This window comes from Opisthorchis viverrini (genome assembly GCF_000715545.1).
Source record: "Opisthorchis viverrini unplaced genomic scaffold opera_v5_729, whole genome shotgun sequence".
In the NCBI taxonomy this organism is placed as follows: Eukaryota; Metazoa; Platyhelminthes; class Trematoda; order Opisthorchiida; family Opisthorchiidae; genus Opisthorchis; species Opisthorchis viverrini.
Genome location: NW_008752400.1, coordinates 2,193 through 20,978, shown reverse-complemented (window position 1 = coordinate 20,978; position 18,786 = coordinate 2,193). Strand labels below are relative to the sequence as shown.

At 43.3% G+C, this 18,786-nt stretch overlaps 1 protein-coding gene across 1 annotated transcript in view; it reads left to right on the top strand.

Moving 5' to 3' along the window:
- The window catches only part of T265_15685 (hypothetical protein), a gene marked incomplete at both ends in the record, with an annotated part of 21,927 nt that extends 10,495 nt beyond the window's left edge, over positions 1–11,432 (top strand). The window contains 3 exons of the mRNA XM_009178941.1: positions 7,618–7,797; positions 7,849–7,950; positions 11,340–11,432. Of these exons, the coding sequence (XP_009177205.1) occupies positions 7,618–7,797; positions 7,849–7,950; positions 11,340–11,432 (375 nt within the window). The remainder of the gene's footprint in view (positions 1–7,617; positions 7,798–7,848; positions 7,951–11,339) is intronic.
- Positions 11,433–18,786: the final 7,354 nt, after the last annotated feature.

Below are 18,786 nucleotides of genomic sequence, written 5' to 3'. Positions count from 1 at the left end.
TTCATCGTCCAAACACACAACATGACAGTGCATCTGACGTTTTGCGCTATTCTCTTGTCCGGGCATACCTTGTACTGCTAATTTCTCTAGACCCATCCACGTCTAAAATCAATAAGCACCCCCACTGCACAGCATGTAATATCAGATAACCATTCATTTCCTCGGTCACTGTGCTACTGAACTCCGTAGCCCTAACTGTTAATTCGCCTTCCTCCTTGGCTTTCTCGGCCACTTTGTACATAAACGTTTCTGAGCCGCTTTACTAACTGTGTGTAATGGTATCCTCAATTCTCGGCACGTTCCCCTCCCTTATTCGCCCACCCCTACAAATGACTGCCAGTTAACCACTTGGTCACATGAACCATCTACACAGACAAATTCATTCGAACCACGGTGTTGGGTTCCATCTGCTCACACTTCTGCCCAATCTATCCGGCTTCATAGACGAATACACAACTTTCAGTTTAGTGACGCACCAGCTAGCTAACGCAGGTCCATCATATTCACATATGGCTACACCAGTTCACTTCGAACTTGGGGAAGTTTGTTTCACCAAGGGTTTTCTACCTTCTTCGAGTTGAGAACATTTTGGATGATTACCGTACTGGCGCTCATACAGTCAGCCAACGCCTAAATATCGCGTAGTGTACTTTACCAAGTTGGAGCAGATGAGGTGAACCGCCGATATGAACACCAACCATCGACGAGACAGCTTTAAGTGACAGTTTTACTTCTCATTCTGTTCCATTGCCCCAGTCAACGTGGCACAGTCCCTGTAATCATAAAGAATATATTCTCTACCAGAACGTTGGATAGTTTACTTCACGTTAGGAAGAATAACAACGGGACCGTCCTCTGTTCGTCCCTAGGATTCGATTGTAACATAAATCGGCTAACACTTACAGCACGACGACAATTACACTCTCGACACCAGCTGAGTTTGTTTAACAAACTCTCCTAAAGTGACAGTTTTGACACAAACTTAGGGGACTACATGCAAAACACGAATAATCACGAGCTACCAACAAGTAAGAGTGAGATCCATCTTCAGCACACTAGAACCCCAGAGATATCTGTAAGTAATATTCAGTTAGGCATAACTGAAGAGTGCCTCATCCCTAAAGGTTAAAAATCCTAAATACAAGTTATATGATTATATACTCCAGGATTTTGGGTTACGATTTTCGAGCCATTGCTAACACGGAGAAATACCTATCTTGAAAATTGTACACTACTTTCAAGATTCAAGTAGTTAAATGCAGGTCCTCGATATATTCTCTGTCACGAAGTATCGCCTCTTTCTTCATTGTCCTCGATATATTCTCTGTCACGAAGTATCGCCTCAGTGAGGTGTACCCAAATAGGTGGTTAAAACTATCACACTATGGTTTGTCAGCCAAGTGATTTTGATGGGCGCCGATTATGTGTTACACGTTCTAGTTCAAACGGAACTCGTGCAAACGTTTCTCACGATATTGATGAGCATAACAAATAAGTCTGATGGAGCTGGGCAAAACCATCAGAAAAGTCGTGTTTGTGTTTATCAGCACGCTAATACGGGGTGCTCCGCGTCGGAGAATGTCTGCATGTTGCTAAAAAGAAGAGCTTTTATAAGGATATCTACACGTATTATTGAATATATCGATAGAAAAATGGAGAAGTTTCTTGTGCCGTCTATGCCAAAGTCGAACTTGTCCATAATCGCGACGGATGCAGCATGGGAGCGCTGGTGCACCGAAAGTCCGATTTCGCTCTTGTAGTTGCATCCGCGGCCAGCGCAGCTCCGCAAGCCTATGACATTAATCTTAGTATGTATTTTCGCACGTATCCTTCGAATGCGTTGCTTATGACCGTTTGTCAAAACCCACTGAGCTTTGAAATGCGTCACAGCTAAATGTTTGTCACTTATCCAGTTGTATATGCCCGATGTCGGATTTCCGAATGACCGTGAGTCGCATTTAGGTGCTTTCTAAACCCACCTGATTCTTATCTCTATATCGTAGTTTCGATCTTCCTCTTATCCAGGAGCATTGTCCAATCTTCCCTAAGACAACTGTTTGGGAATGCGCTTCAAAGCCATGCGTTCCACGTCGTCTAACAAGAGAATCTCTTTGGGAATTGAGATGTTCTAGATTTTGAAAATTTCTTAATTCTGATGGTCCGTTCTTACCAAATTATGCGTAGAATCCTGCTCAAGAACTGCAAATGAATCCATCGAGCATTTCAGTAAAACAACAGTATACTACTGCAGGTTACGCTAGTGCAGATAAAATGATAGCAAGATGCTCAGCAAATTCCTGTCCATACACAGTATCAGTTGCTCCAAACACGATTTTGAGGTCTCTAAAGCGAGAAGTCCTTAAATCACCATTTAGTGGGTGACAAGAATGCTGTCGTTAAAGCGAAGTTCTAAGCAGCACACTGTCCCATTCTTTCAACCCAATCTCTGATGAATCTAAGCATCTTATGTACGGAACACAACTAATGTCGTTAGACGCTGAAACCCGGTTCAGAATGCGCCAGAACCCTAGAAAAAACGCAACAGCCGCACCATCGTGCAACGCTGCTGAAGCATACTGATTTGACAAACCGCATGCCCAGACAATACGGGATCGCATAACTGTACTTTGAATTTGTAACTATTACATTAAAAATAGCTGGGAGAAATTCGACGTCATAAAGCAGTGTTGTTTCTATCGGGGAGGTCACATTCCTGAGAGCAACCACTGAATGCCCGGAATCTAATAAGACTCTCAGCTCCGCAAGTTGTTGACCAGACAAACAACGCCCCCACAAAATGCAGCATGTCACAGCCTCGTACCAAAGCCAGACGTGTGCGTCAGCGTTGGACCAAGTTAGACAGTGTCCTCCCAATAAATACCCTGAGACCGTTGTACTTTTGCACTCGCATGCACTCACGTTCTCACACTCGGTTGTTCGGAATATATCTGTTGTGTTCCATTCTATGAGTCTTTTTCCCGGCATTAGGTACTGGAGCGGGTCAGCAGCAGATAACACAGATTGGCGAATCAGCAGACAGTTTCAAATGCATGATAACGCTGAGGTCTACAGACATTGGGCGCTACCGAAGAAAGGGTATATTTGACATAATTAATGAAATACACTGAGTTCCAAACAAATTTGGTTCTTTGAGAGATTCACTTGGAACCCAGCTGAATCCTTCTTTTGTGATGCTTGACAGTTTGTTTGGTGGCTTTTCTGTGGAACACCAATTCACAGTATTTCGTTGTCAACCCCAACAAATAGCGGTCGGTTACGTTTGCAACATTTCACGTGAGAAAACCGAATCAGTGTTGTTTGCTCAACGTCGAAATCCCAACTGTTTCTCTGAAACGACTCTATCCAAACTGCCTACGTCCATTGATTTGACAGGCTATAAGCCAGAATTTGCCGGCACCTTTAAAAGGATGTGATAATTAGACTTGTCCTGTTGTCCCGGGATTCGACAGTCTGGCATGGGGCTTGATGTTGCGTAGACCAGGCTTCGGTAAAATATCGGATGAAAAATGCGCACCTCTGTGAAAAGTCGCACATTCTCATAGTAGAAGGAATTGGCAAACGAATCTGTTCTGTAGTCCTTGCTCACGATGGTTCGACATTTCAGCAAGGAGACGTCATTTTAAGTTGTGCGTTCGCAAACTGACTGAAATTCTTCCAACAATGGAATGTCGTCCAGTGGTTTCTTTCTGTAAGACAGGACATTTGGTTCACTTGTTTCAATCCCATTTCCGATGGTCAGTTTCGCAAACTGAAGATATGATACTTCAACACAATTAGCATGCATTTAGACTTTGCGGTTCCGGTCCGAAAACGTTTCCCAGTGCTCTGAGACTCCTAATAAAGTTAGCGAGCGACCTATTCAGTGCTTCATCCATAGTTTAGTATTAAGCTTTCGCATGTATCCGTGTGATTGCTTTCCGCGATTCGAAAGCATTCGTGAACGAATGGGCTTGACCGTTTTCTGATTCTCTCCTGGAAGTCTCCTCCCCTACTCTAGTAGGGACGAAATCATGGGATCCACTGACCCCGTAGATTTGCTCCTCACGCCCTGTTGAGTAGCCCCTTTTCGCCATACTTCCCGAATACTTCACTCTGCTGACGCCTGGACTCACACGTTTTTGTTTCTCTTGACAGCTATGTGGTTTTCCTCAAGGCGACACAAACCATCATTCGTACCAAACGATGATCCATTCGGGACCATCCACCTCGCGTGAAGAGAATATCTTGGAAGTATTTCTGTTGGACACTGGGAAAGTTGACTTTGCGAGGCGGAGCTTGTGGCAACGTAGGTTGCTCCAGAATTAAGATATGTAGCGGCACTGGGCACTTTTGAACATGCATTAACAAAGTAAACACGGTGGGAACGGTCGTGCATCGCTCCGAATCGGAAGACCTGTATTATCTCCTCCCAGATTTCTGAAACTGAACTAAATCAGGTGTTGAAACTCACATAGGAATTCTGATCGATCGGTTTGAAGGAGGCCTTTGTACGCCCTGAATAACCTAGTTTTATCAACAGCGCAGCAAGCTGTAATTTTTTCAAAACCTGTCAAAATCGTTATCTGAAGGGTTTGATCCACTTGGATGTGGGGGCACAAACGGCGGGGCGTGGGGATTGTATTCCCAATAATGCTGCATAATGTTCCTATGATTTTAGCCACATGGGTGTCTTAGCTTTTAGAAGTACCTGAAAAGCATCATTTATCGCACAGAAAACAAATGACTGTACAGATTTAAGGTAGAAATTCCGGTCTCCCTCCGCGATGCATGAAAAACTGCTCGATTTCTGGCACTCTCAAAGTTGAGCGAATCCTCAAGTAGTCGAGCAGGCTTGATCGAAAAGTATTCAGGCTTGAACAGCACAGCTAACAAGCGTTTGCTTACCGGTTTCATTTACGACCGGATTCTAGTCATGCGAAACGGGTTAGGACCTGACAGGTAATAGGAAATTCGTGGTCCAACGAGAGGCACTTCAGGAATAAGCCCCACAGTGGCCAAAGAGATTGACTTTATCGATGGTGTCTCTATGGAACTGCTTTTATTTGACAACTGCTTCAGAACACTGTTTTGCAAATAGGCAACCTCAGCTAGCCATACGGCTGCGTTTTTATGCGTCAGACATGCCTCTTAATTAGAAACCAGGAATGTACCATAAATAAAGAATCATGCTCACGCGTGAGGCCTGTTAGTAATGGAAAATGATTGTTTTTGGGTCTATAAAAGTTAAAACAACTTGAAATAAAACGCACTAAATCTTTCCCAATACGTAGTATTCCATATAATAGATTGCGATAGAATCTCCAGTGGCACGCACTGTTAGAACGCCTGCATACAAACAGAGTACTCGCCAAACCACACGCGAGAATGACGGGACTTAAGAGCACCCAATCGCAACTGATCCTTTGCAACAAGAATCAAAATTACAAGCCGCAATTCAGATTTTATTCAAGATTACATAAGCAAGTAGGCGCGCCCCAAACTCTTACAAAAAAGCAACTTGAAATGCCTCCCAAACGTCATTTTAGCTGGCTTCGGAATGAGGCACATGTATTCGAGCGAATAACCAGTTAGTTGAATACTGTGCTGGAAGAGTGAACAAGAGATGAATGCGAAAATTTCCATGACGCCATGACCTCAGTCCTTAATGGGATGTGGTAACGCAAAATACACGAATACCTGAGGATATGAGGGCGCACACCACATCACCGCCAGTCAACTATTGCTTGTATCAAAAGAGTGAATTTTTCAGTGCCTGGAATCGGCAACTTGTGGCCACGTAATCCATGAATGTCCTTTCGCATCAACACAGAATCAAACAACACCAATATTGCGAAGAATAACCGATGAGAATTTTACATATTAGGAAATTCTGAGAGCAACGATATCTCGAATATTGTGCCAACTGAATCACGAGGCGGTCTGTGTGCAGCACATTCACTTGTAGAAAAACATATTATAGAGATTCAGTTGAGTCTCTCGTGAAAACCAAATTGTTTTGAAATTAGCGTATTCCTCAAAAACATGGACTCCTATTTGTCAAACTTACAAACTGATAAAGATGAACGCCCTTTCTACTACGTTGTTTGTTTGACATGGATGGCTCAAAGTATGCTGCGATTGCGCCCTGTCTGAATGCACCGCTATAGCGCATCCGGAAACGAAACTATGTCTACGGCCTTCATGGCATTCTCCAGTACACGGATTCCGTCCCAAATGTAAAGTCAACGACTGGTCGAGAGTGCTCAAAAACATTTCATTTTTTTTCTAAAATACTGGCGATTCGATTCACTTGACTGGATTTGTAGTGTTTGTATCCAGTCAAGTATTAATTTACGCATTACCCTAGTGAACCTAAAGGGGCTATTTTCCTGGCATAATATTAAGTAGTATTTCCATCTGTAGATAAAGAGATCCAGTAGAATTCATCCGACCGTTTCGAAACCAATGACAAAACATCTACAGTTTTGTCCACGCTACGTCATTGACAGATTTGCATTCCTGATTTTCACACTATGATCAAGATACTTCTCTTCAATACAGAAGAAGAGGTCAACAACACCTGGCCTCTTGAGGTTGTATTAGTTCGTAAACAAGTTGGGCGGAGTAAAAACCAACATGGTCCCAACAGCAAGCATTCCCATAGCCTCGTGGATATAGTGTACACACGAGTTTTTGTCAGGTGTCTGGCAAATAGGCTTTACAAGATTTGCAAAGATCACGCACTAGGTGCGGATGTGACGTGCATATCGACAACCACACCGGAAGGCTTATAAACAGAGGGGATTGGGACCGAATACTGAAGACAGCATCTTACTACAGAAGACTGAAATTCATCAGGCACGAAGGCGTCCGCCTACACCAAGCTACCGAAAGAGAAGGTAATGCACCCGAAACGATAAGGCGAAAACAAGCGATTTCAATTAGAGTAACGTTCAGTTAAGGATCCGATTCATCTGTCATAGGTTGCTCAGCGCAATTATTGAGGATACAGTGACGGCTCACTTAACTTTCTTGATAGATTTTTGATCGCTTGGGACTACTTTGAAAGCCACATCAGCCGGGCGAATGGATACTTATCTGAGGAAATCAATACGCATGCGCTGTCACGCTGTATGGCTGGATAAGCGAAACAGTTGTCACTCTCGACTGCATTTTATCCCGTCGACAAAAACTATTGAATCAGTCTAACAGGATTGTTTAGCATTATTCTCGGAGTCCGATCAGCTCATTTCAAGGTCGTTTAAACAAACCACCCGCAATGGAACAAGTGACTGACATTTCTGGCATCTTTTGAATTCCAAAATTTATTGATAAACAATGTTAATCGTGCTTATATCTGGCCTTTGTAAGTACTGGAAATAAGCTACAAATCACATGTAGCCACTATTTGTGGGCTACGTTCATAAAAGATTTATTTCCACACTAACGGGAAAACTTGCTTTCTCCCTGATGAGACCACCTGTCATTGTTCAGCTGTACTTATGCTCAACGATTGTCGATATGGTATTAGTAGAACTGATTGTTTTTTAAAGATTACTTACCAACGTTGACTGTTTTCATACTGAATATAAGTAACAGTCAGAACACCAGTTCCAGGACTCCACAAAAATGTACATCAACTTCATTTTATTCTACGTGACCGCTGTGTTTTACTGCTTTGTTTCCTCGGAAACACCAGACCTAATGCAGTTTGTTGATCTGCACAATGATGGAAGACTGAGAGTGCAAAAAGGCGAGATTCCTGGCCATCCATGTGCCAAATATATGCCTTTAGTGGTAGGTCTATTCGTTTAGTGTTACAGATATGAAAATTAATTCCCAATTCAGAAATGGGATAAAGGGTTGGCGAGGAAGGCGCAAAAGTGGGCAAACAAGTGCAGACCAGAGCACGACAACCGCAAGAATCGCAAGACCAGCAAGTTCAGTGTGGTCGGCCAAAATTGAGCGATAGGATACGATTTGAAGACGTAAGTGGAGATTACGGTCCACATATTGATTCTTGATATTACTAATAAGTAGACTTCACTCAAACCGGCTAGCTAAGATTGGTTAAATTTTCTGCTACAACAGTAGTGAATGCCCTTCCATGTTGGGTAAATTGTGAACCCGTCCTGGACACAGAGGGGATGGTGAATAGGTATGATTAACCTCAGTATAATTAACAACAGCTGGACTGTTTAAGTAGGATGCAGTTTCAATTTTCCTATGCATTCCAACAGTCTATCGAATGACAATATAGGCTTTGTTCAGTTTCGGGCATACAAGGGCCAAAGTCTGTTAGTCATTGCCAAGTAATCAAAAATCCCGATGACTTGAACCTGTAATTGGGTGCAATAGCTTATGGGGGTGAGCCACTTTCATTCTCTAAATTCATTACTAGAAATTTTATGACTCATGGTGGTGTTCGACAAACGTATTTGCTAATTTCATCGTCTCAATGCAAATGTCTACTTCACAACTGAAATTAACACAAATAATTTATAGCAAATTTCATCTTCATTTTCTAAATCTGGTTAGAATTATTCACTGAATTACCTGACTTTATTCCGCTTCAATTCGCCCGAAGCGTACGTGTCCTATTTCTACACACGATGACTAATTTGTTCAACAATATATTACGAGTTTGCCAAGTTTGACGCTGTGTTCTCCAAAGTTTCAGTTGAAACGATACTCGTGTGAAGAAGAATATACGTTGATATTTGGATTCAGAAGTGGTCGAAATCCATCGTAGATGTGCGATTTCGTCAAGCCTCAGAGACGTCTCTTGACTCCGAATTGCTGCTTCATTCTATTCTATGTCAATGATGGTCTGAGAGGTCCACACCGGCCACACTGAACGACCAGCAAGCAGCATTGAGATTTTTGTTCAGTGGACCAAACAGACTTTTGTTGTTTCCGCAATACTGACTGAATCGACAGTTAATACCAAAACATTCATAGTGTTCTTGCCCATCTACTTCCACTCCATATGACAACGTGCTCTCATTGGCAAAGGCTTTTAGTTCGATCAGCTTTCTCTCATTGGGATTTTAGAACGCATTCTTTGAGTGAATGTGATCATATTCACCTACCTTTATGTGCTTCTGCGCCTGGTCCCAAAGAGCCACGAAATATTCTGTCCGAACTCACCTTAGCTGTTTTACTCTGTACCAAACAGCTGCTTTCAAAGACTACACGAATGGTCATTACGAGCAGGTGAATCGCAAATTTGATGCACATTCCAAGAGAAGCAACGTGTGCCACCGTTGCTTTTCCATGGCTTTCTAAAAAGTATGGGCGAAAATTATCCGACCGTGGTTGATATCTGATAGCTGGTTCCCTCTTCTGCTCTATTGGCCGTGCTATAAACTCTCGTGTGACTTCTCTTCACTCCAACTAAACGATCTTTTACGATAAAAAACACAAGCGGACTTCCGTGTAGAACATAGATGTTTGTCAAATGCGTGTTTGTATGACGTGACGTTGCGAAAGGAGTTTTCTTGGCGTTCTCTGTTCTAAGATGAAGACAGCGTGGCCAGTAAATCCTTCATCCGACCCAGATTGTCGTGATTTTGAGGGATATCATACAATATTGTCGTCAAGTGCTTATTAGTTATATACCAATTACGCAGTATTATGTACACTCTTTATGTATCTTAGTTTTCTTTTCGGGATGAAACGGCTTCGCAATCTATGTCCATCACTTTTAGGGCTTACGATGAATGGTTCGTGGAATACCAAGACTACAATTATGCGACAAGAGAGTGTAAGGGTATGTGTGGACATTACACTCAGGTACGTGAATCTGGTTTTCATCCGTAACCAGAGTAATCTGCTTTAAACAGAAAAAATATTTATTTTGTTGTATTTCAAAAGGGTTTCTACAGTTTTCAGCGTGTGTGTGTGTGTGGAAAGATTCGTATTTTTCTTCGCAAGTTTTCGGATATACGTACCTTAATGTTTCAGGCTGTGTGGAACGAAACTACCCATATAGGCTGCGGTTACGCCGAATGCCCTTCTCAACCATGGCACCATATATTTATCTGTAACTACGGTCCTGGGTGAGTGAAGTTTCACGGGGATTTGTTAGACAATACTTTGCTGAGTTTAAAGTTCTCTCGACTTTACGTCATCTGTCATTTTCTTCGTCTGTGTAAACCGCAAGAAAGAAATTATCCGTGGCCGGAAATGCTCAGTTTTGATCGCAGGTCTATTAGGGGAACCAAATGGATGAGACCGACAAAGAGCGCAAAATTGCTCACTGAAAATTGAGTCAGTGAGCCGGTTGAAGTGCTCACTATTCGCGGAAATGTCACTGTAGAGATTTACCTAGTTTATTTTTTAAGTTAGGCTGACGACTTCGTTTGTTGTTCTACTAGACGCCTTTCAAGACGTCATTCATTCTCTAATCTACTCCGCTCTCACAATCTTTCTCGCCCGTATGCGCAAAAAATGCTCATCCGGATTTATCAAAAAAATTTATCAGATTCGGTTCCATTTGGTCATCTCATTTTGTGTTATCCGCCTCCCGGTAGACACAATTTGCACCTATATACCATGTAACATCTTGGATTCTACCAATTAATGGAATGTTAATTGGATGTTTGTATCCACACCACTTATCTTTGTGAACTCGGTGTGTTTATGGGTTATCTTCATTCCCTCGTGAATTTCAATGACCTGATTCATATCAATACCGACGTTGAGGAGGTGATATCTTGGATGCGAAACATGGTCCCTTCAGAACCGACCCCTATCTTCGTCATCATCCTACGATCGGGAATTAGACTCAGTAGTGGGAATGATAAAATAAACTTGCAATAACTATAGCCTATTCAATATCAGCAGATAATAGTTTTCCATGAAACTATCTGTTTTTTTATGCATTCCAGATTGTCTTAATTGTTACTTTCCATTTTTGGTGTTTCAGAGGGAACAAGAGGATGAGAACTCTAAAGTAAGTTTCACTTAGTTTGAGTGTTGATTAGATTAATAACTTAAACTAACAAACGTTATCAATTTCTCGCCGAATTTAGCTTGACTTTTTTTCCACGGTACATTCGATTAGGAAACCAAAGTGTACAGACAATCAACAATTTTGGTTCTTTTTAAACGCAGCGGAGAGCTCGTGGATCTGCCACCGTACGAGGCGTCAGACACATGTCCAGGGTAAGCTTTATTATTACGATTTTTCCCCTTTTCTGGAAAATGTGGCTCCGTTTCCCGCTCCATTCCCCCTCATTTGTTGCTGTGAATAGAATACATACAAAAGACTTAGTAGATATCGTGACTTTTGTTCATTCTGCATTCCCTTCTGTATTGGTCATTTCGCTTTTTAGCAAACTGGACAAACCCGTAAGGAGGTTCTAACTGGAAGGCTTCAATACATTTTAAATCGCACCACATGTATTCTGCCTTTGACCTGTGGGTAGCATAAAAGGTCTGCTAATTGTTCGAAAGGGATCATCCTGTAAGTAAACCGGGGTTTGCTTGCCCTTAGTACACACTTCTTTCCAAACCCGCAACATTCAGAGGGGAAGTTTTGCTGTTGTCAGTGTTGTGGAATATAGGTAGCCTGGGTACACAGCTTGGTTGTTGGTTCGTTCGCCGAGCTTGGCGGTTGGAGTGGAAACGTCTCGTCACCAATCGCGCTGACATCGTCAGTCCACCCCGCATTGACGATGTCAGCGGGTATAGGATTTTAGTTGAGAATTCGGTTGCTGCACACTTTCCGTCGACGCCATTTCACGCTGAGGACGGCTGTAGTGACGATGTAGTTTCGAACTCAAGCGAAAGTTGGAGGGTCGGAAATAGCCGAAAATTATGCGTCCGTTTCCATGACAGGGGTCACAAGTCACCCGCTGCCTAGTCCGGTTTCGCCGAACATACTCAAGGATCATCTTTCAGTCACATATTGCTATCTTATTTACATCCATGAAGTGACTTTATTTTTGTACGATCGATGTTTTGTAAACCGCCTGCTAACGTGCGACGCTATTTTGAAATATGAAAAGCCTTCATAAGAAGTGTGGTATTCTGTAGCCAGTGCATTCAGAAGGATCCTTACAACTAAGGACATATAAAGCTTCCGACGTTGCGTTCGTGCACATTGTTCAGTGAGCATCTGCGTTTAGGAACAATGGGCGTCGGATTTCTGAGACTGGCAATTATTTACAGAAGATTAGGGGAGGAATGTGTTGTATACACTACATATGCCGCTGGCTTCAGCTAATCCTGGTTATAGCATGAATCACAGGAAATCCTCTTAAGAATTCAAGACATCATCTAACCTCTCATGCGTAAGCAAACACAGATTCACCTCTGACACAATTCACTCAACATAGCCTGTATCATCCATTCGCTCTAACAGCATCACGCTAGGATCACTTCATCGTCCAAACACACAACATGACAGTGCATCTGACGTTTTGCGCTATTCTCTTGTCCGGGCATACCTTGTACTGCTAATTTCTCTAGACCCATCCACGTCTAAAATCAATAAGCACCCCCACTGCACAGCATGTAATATCAGATAACCATTCATTTCCTCGGTCACTGTGCTACTGAACTCCGTAGCCCTAACTGTTAATTCGCCTTCCTCCTTGGCTTTCTCGGCCACTTTGTACATAAACGTTTCTGAGCCGATTTACTAACTGTGTGTAATGGTATCCTCAATTCTCGGCACGTTCCCCTCCCTTATTCGCCCACCCCTACAAATGACTGCCAGTTAACCACTTGGTCACATGAACCATCTACACAGACAAATTCATTCGAACCACGGTGTTGGGTTCCATCTGCTCACACTTCTGCCCAATCTATCCGGCTTCATAGACGAATACACAACTTTCAGTTTAGTGACGCACCAGCTAGCTAACGCAGGTCCATCATATTCACATATGGCTACACCAATTCACTTCGAACTTGGGGAAGTTTGTTTCACCAAGGGCTTTCTCCTTTTTCGGATTTGAAAATATTTTGGAAGATTATTTGAACCATAAAAAGCTCGTCTTTGTCCGCGCAAAATCAACCTCCAACAGCCATTCGCAAGTTGCGTAGAAAAAGATTTCATATCGTTGCAGCAGGCGTGCAGGTAGACCAAGCCACGGAAGTCATCAAACCAAGTTAAATTGTTGGACTTTCTACGCCAGTTGGCACATGGTGTTTCTTATGCTGAACGATACTTCCTCCTCACCTGTATAACGGCTGCATGATGAGTTGGTGGGTTCATGTGAAAAAGGGTAAAATAGAATGGTTGGTACTATGTAGTTTCGATACAAAATCAGTGGAATGACACTGTCCTCTATGCGCCTGGAACACGCTCGCACTGGAAATGGTGGCACTTTGGTGAGGTACCTGCAAATATTAGTTAATGACACTTCTTATTCCCAGTAGGTTGATGGCATGCTGTTAGGCATGATCACAATGGTATATTCAGAATAAAAACGTGACTCATGGGAATTGTGGGTACTCATAACTGCGCGGAAATAGGGCAATCACACGAATGGTGGGTAATATCTGACGCGGACGCGGTCATACCTAAACCGAAACGATTTAAATGCGGTGAACACGGGATAAGGAAGGACTTGGTGGCAGATACATCAGAGCATTATGTTTTAAGAAACATGGAAAATTGATAAGTTCGCCAAACTTCTGAGGATCTGTTGTGGCCAACTATGAAAATGACCTTGCGTTTGCAACAATAAGATTAAGTGTGTTGGTTGTTGATCAGGTGGCTGTTGATCTGTCCGCCGAGCTTGGCAACTGGTTTGCAAACGTTTCGTCACCATACGAGGAGACATCATCAGTGCGCAGTCGGGCGGGTACTCACTGATGATGTCTCCTCGTATGGTGACGAAACGTTTGCAAACCAGTTGCCAAGCCCGGCGGACAGATCAACAGCCACCTGATCAACAACCAACACACTTAATCTTATTGTTGCAAACGCAAGGTCATTTTCATAGGTTTCCCAGATTGAACACAAATTCAACCCTACTGAACTTCTATGTGGTTTAAAATCATGTTGAACAAAACAACACGGGCAAAAGCAAAAAGTTCGCTATCTCATCACCTGACTGATACATACACACAATCATTTGGTGAGTCGCAGACTGCCATTAAAATTATCCCAAGCCAATGAGCCCTCAAAAAGGAAGCCCTTAGCTGTTCCATTCTGTTTATACCTAACACTGCAACCGGTATTCCATTAAACCCTTAAAACTATGCTAAAGTTGGTCCAAGCAAAGACAAATTGTCAAATGCACATTTCTGTTTCTGGTTTTACTGTTTCACAAACATAGCTGAAAAGCTTGTAGGATGTCCTGCCTGTGCGTATTTGTCCGGCTATATTGCTATTTCTGTAAGAAAATCTAAATTTTCATCCTCTTTGACAGACACCTTATTCTGTAATTCGCTGCCATTTTGGTGCCCTTTATAAGTACATGGGTTCCGGTGAATGTGCACCGAATTCCGGTGCATGTGAACCGGATTCCGTTTCATGTGGAACGTTAAACGGAAAGCTGAAAACAGACATGCATGTTTGAAAGTGTAAACAATAGCTTCCGCCGTATTTGAACTTCCTCATTTCAATACTTATGTGGTTGAATGTGAGATTTCTCACGTTTATGAGAACTCTGCGAAGTGTGCCCAAAGTGCCCCGAGGTATATCGGAAAAAGGAGAATATGCTGTAAATTATACGCTTTAAATAAATACAACATAAGCCATGAGAGTAACTAAAGGCCCGCTGTTTACGAGACGTCATGTTCCTTCTACATATTTTTTAGTTGAAGATATCTCGAAATCACAGTAAACTATAAAAAAGTTCGCCCAAAGCCCACATTTGCATACAAAGTTCGCCTCGACTGGAGACTCCATTGAATCCAGTTGGTTTGCTTGTCTATTATGGTCGTCTTCAATGTGCCGCGATGCATCGATTATCACACCAAGTGAACTACGAGGCGGTCTGGTACGGCATATTCCGTCGAAGGGATTCGGCTTGTAGCGGAATAGGACCCCATCAGCGTGTTCGGGTAAATTAACAAGCAAAGTAACCAATACAAAAGCACAAAATCACAATAGGAAAAGAATGAGTAGTCAAATGGGGACTCACGAATGTGTAGATCCAATAGTCCACTACACCGAACCCAACGCAGTAACTGGCTGTGAAAGGAAATATTCACTTGTCGAAATTTCCCACAGATGGCTCAGCGTGAGTGATATATTCCACGGTAGGAAAATTATTCACGGCTGAAAAATGTCACGGATTTATTGCGACGTTCAACAGTTGACACAAACACAGAGATTTAGTCCCACTGGTTCAACAGTCAACAAACAGTTCAACGGGCGTAAATACAGTCGTTCAGCAAGAAGTCAGCAGGTCGCGCCGGAAAATTGTGTATTCGTAACATTAAAACAAACGTCATGATACAATGTGAACGACAGTTACAAAGTGTGGTTCAAGTTCAGGAAGAATGGTAAATGTGACAACGGATTACAGACACTACAGTACTCCCCCCCTAGAGCGTCAGGAATAATAAAAGGGAATGACGCTCGATAATGTGACAAAACTCAAGGGGTGTAGTCTGCGAAGCGAACAGGAGTCTTGCAGGTTCGACCAACACGTGTTTGCTTCAGGATAGGTAACGGGTGATCGTCAATACGTCGTGCTATATGTTCGGGGTTCCCTGGGATGGCTGTACTGGAGGTTTGGGAACTTGTGGGTAGAGTGACTACAGTAGGGGGATCTGAGTGAGACTCGTCATCGATGAATGCAACTTTGAGTCTGTCGATACTGACGGAGTCCGGTTTTCCGTTCCTCTCAATCACAAAGTACTTGTCCTTGCGAGAAATGACTTTAAACGGACCATCATACGGATATTGCAACGGTCGTTTGACGCTGTCAACACGGACAAATACATGTGTACAAGAAGATAAACCGGGATCCAAATGTGTGCGTCGACCGGATTTCCGAGTGTCAGACGGGCGAAGAGTACGCATATGATCTTGCAGTCGACTGACGTATGTCGATGGTGAGAGGTCTTCATTGGGTGTGGATACACATACCATATCTCCGGGAAGACGTAGCGTTTGTCCATAGACAAGTTGGGCTGGAGTGCAACCAATATCCTCCTTCACGGTATTGCGAATGCCAAGTAATATCACTGGTATCGATTCGGTCCACAGCTGTGATGATGATTTAGCCATAATGGCGGCTTTCAGTTGTCGATGAAGACGTTCGACTAAGCCGTTGGCTGCAGGATTGTAAGCTGTAGTTTTGAAATGGTTGCATCCTAATAGCTGGTTCAGTTCACGAAACAAGGAACAGGTAAACTGACTCCCACGATCTGTAGTGATGCTCTCAGGGACACCAAAATAGGATACCCAAGAATCGACAAGGTATCTGGCAACGGTTTCGGACGAACAATCGCGCATGGGGGTCGCTTGAGGCCAGCGTGTGAAGCGATCGACTATTGTTAACACATAGGAACATTCGTTGGATGGTGGAAGTGGTCCAACGATGTCTACATGTATATGTTGGAAACGGCGTGTAGGCAAGTTGAAACTTCCGGGTGGCGTAACCGTGTGTTTATGGACTTTACTCAGTTGACAGGTTTTGCACTGTTTTGCCCATTGTCGGATCTCTTTCTGCATACCAGGCCACAAGAAACGTTCACAAATTAATCGAGCGGTGGAACGGATACTCGGGTGTGAAATGGAGTGGAAATGCATGAAGACTGACCGACGATATTTCTGAGGCACAAATGGACGAGGTTTACCAGTGGACATGTCACACAGAACTTTAGAATCACAGTTTAAGAGCGGCATATTAACGAACTTCAGGGAAGGATGTGATCTAAGCTCTTGTAATTCTTCGTCCTGCTTTTGGCTCTCAGCTATTAATTGCAGATCGAACGGAGCGTGTACCAAGTGGTTTATATGGGCACGGGATAAGGCATCTGCAACTAAATTGCTGCGACCACTAATATGCCGGATGTCACTAGTGAATTGGCTGATATAATCCAACTGCCTAGTTTCCCTCGGTGAATAACGATCAGATGTCGCGTTGAGTGCAAAAGTGAGCGGCTTATGATCTGTGAGAATCACGAAGTGTCGGCTTTCCAAAATATGTCGGAAGTGCCGAACAGCTAAGTAGATTGCGAGAAGTTCACGGCCAAAAGTGCTATATCGAGTCTGTGCAGGTTGTAAGCGATGCGAGAAGAATGATAAAGGCTGTATTTCACCGTTGACCTCCTGTTGTAGAACCGCGCCAACTGCAGTTTGTGAGGCATCAGTAACCAGGAAAAGAGGTGTAGACGGATCAGGATTTATATGTGCCAAATTGGTTGTCTGATTTAACACTTCCTTAACCGTTTCAAATGACGCAATGGCCTCCGCTGTAAGGGTGAAATTGCGCGTTTTCAGTCTGAGTAGGTCGGTGAGCGGTTGGACAACCTCGGCACAGTTAGGGATAAAGCGACGGTAGTAATTGATAAGGCCAAGGAAACGTCTCAACTTCTTAATGCTGTTGGGAGCTGGAAAGTCGCAAATGGCGGAAACTTTAGATGGCAGAGTACGGATGCCGTCTGAGTCAACAATATGTCCTAGAATTTCTAGTGACGAAACACCAAATTGGCATTTACTACTATTGATGACTATACCATATTGCTGAAATCTTTCAAAAACTTGCTTTAAGTGAAGCACATGCTCGTCTTCTGACCGACTGGCGATAAGTACATCGTCGATATAAGCGTAGACGAAGTCTAATCCCCGTAAAACTTGATCCATGAATCGTTGAAATGTTTGAGCTGCATTTCTGAGCCCAAATGGCATACGAACGAGTTCATATAGACCGAATGGAGTGGCGATAGCAGTTTTGGGAATATTGTCCGGAGCGACAGGTATCTGGTGGTATGCTCTGACAAGGTCTAATTTACTGAAGACAGGTTTGACGTGGAGAGTAAGGGTAAAATCATACAGATACGGAATTGGGTATTTGTCCGGGATAGTGACACGATTTAATGCGCGATAATCGCCACATGGTCTCCAATCTCCCTCGGACTTTTTAGGGACCATACGTAGTGGAGATGACCAAGGGCTGCATGAAGGTCGTATGATACCCAGTTGAAGCAAATGTTGGAATTCGGTCTTGGCTATGGCAAGCTTTTCCGGAGCTAACCGTCGTGGGCGGGATGCGGTGGGTGGGCTCTTTGTCGAGATGTGGTGGAAAACATCATGTTTTACGGAAGTGGTCTTGGAAGCAGGTCTCAGGATCTCTGGAAATTGACGAAGCAGTGCTGTGTAACGGTTATCCGGTAAAGCTGGACGGATTCCAATAGAATTAATGGATGAAGCTTTGTCATTTATAGAGAGGGTCCTCGAATTGTCAAACAACTGCCGTCTGTGGAGATCAACCGTGAGACCAAATGATGTGAGGAAGTCCAGACCAATAATGGGTATTTTAACGTCGGCTACTATGAAAACCCACGGAAACTGGCGGCGAAGACCTAGATCGAGAGTAAGAAGCTTTTCACCATAGGCCTTAATGCTCGTACCGTTGGCTGCCTGCATAGTATATGCCACCGGCTGTAGGTTGTGCTTGCGAGTAGGAGGAATTACACTAATCTCAGCACCGGTATCGATAAGAAAATTCAAGGACGTGGAGCGGTCATATACGAAGAACAGGCGACAGGTAGAGGAGCCGGTTGCAGTGATCGCCATTACTGGCCGGCCATGGCGTTTCCCGAATTCGAAGGCTTTGTGGAGAAAGTGCAAGGTCTGGTGCATCGGAT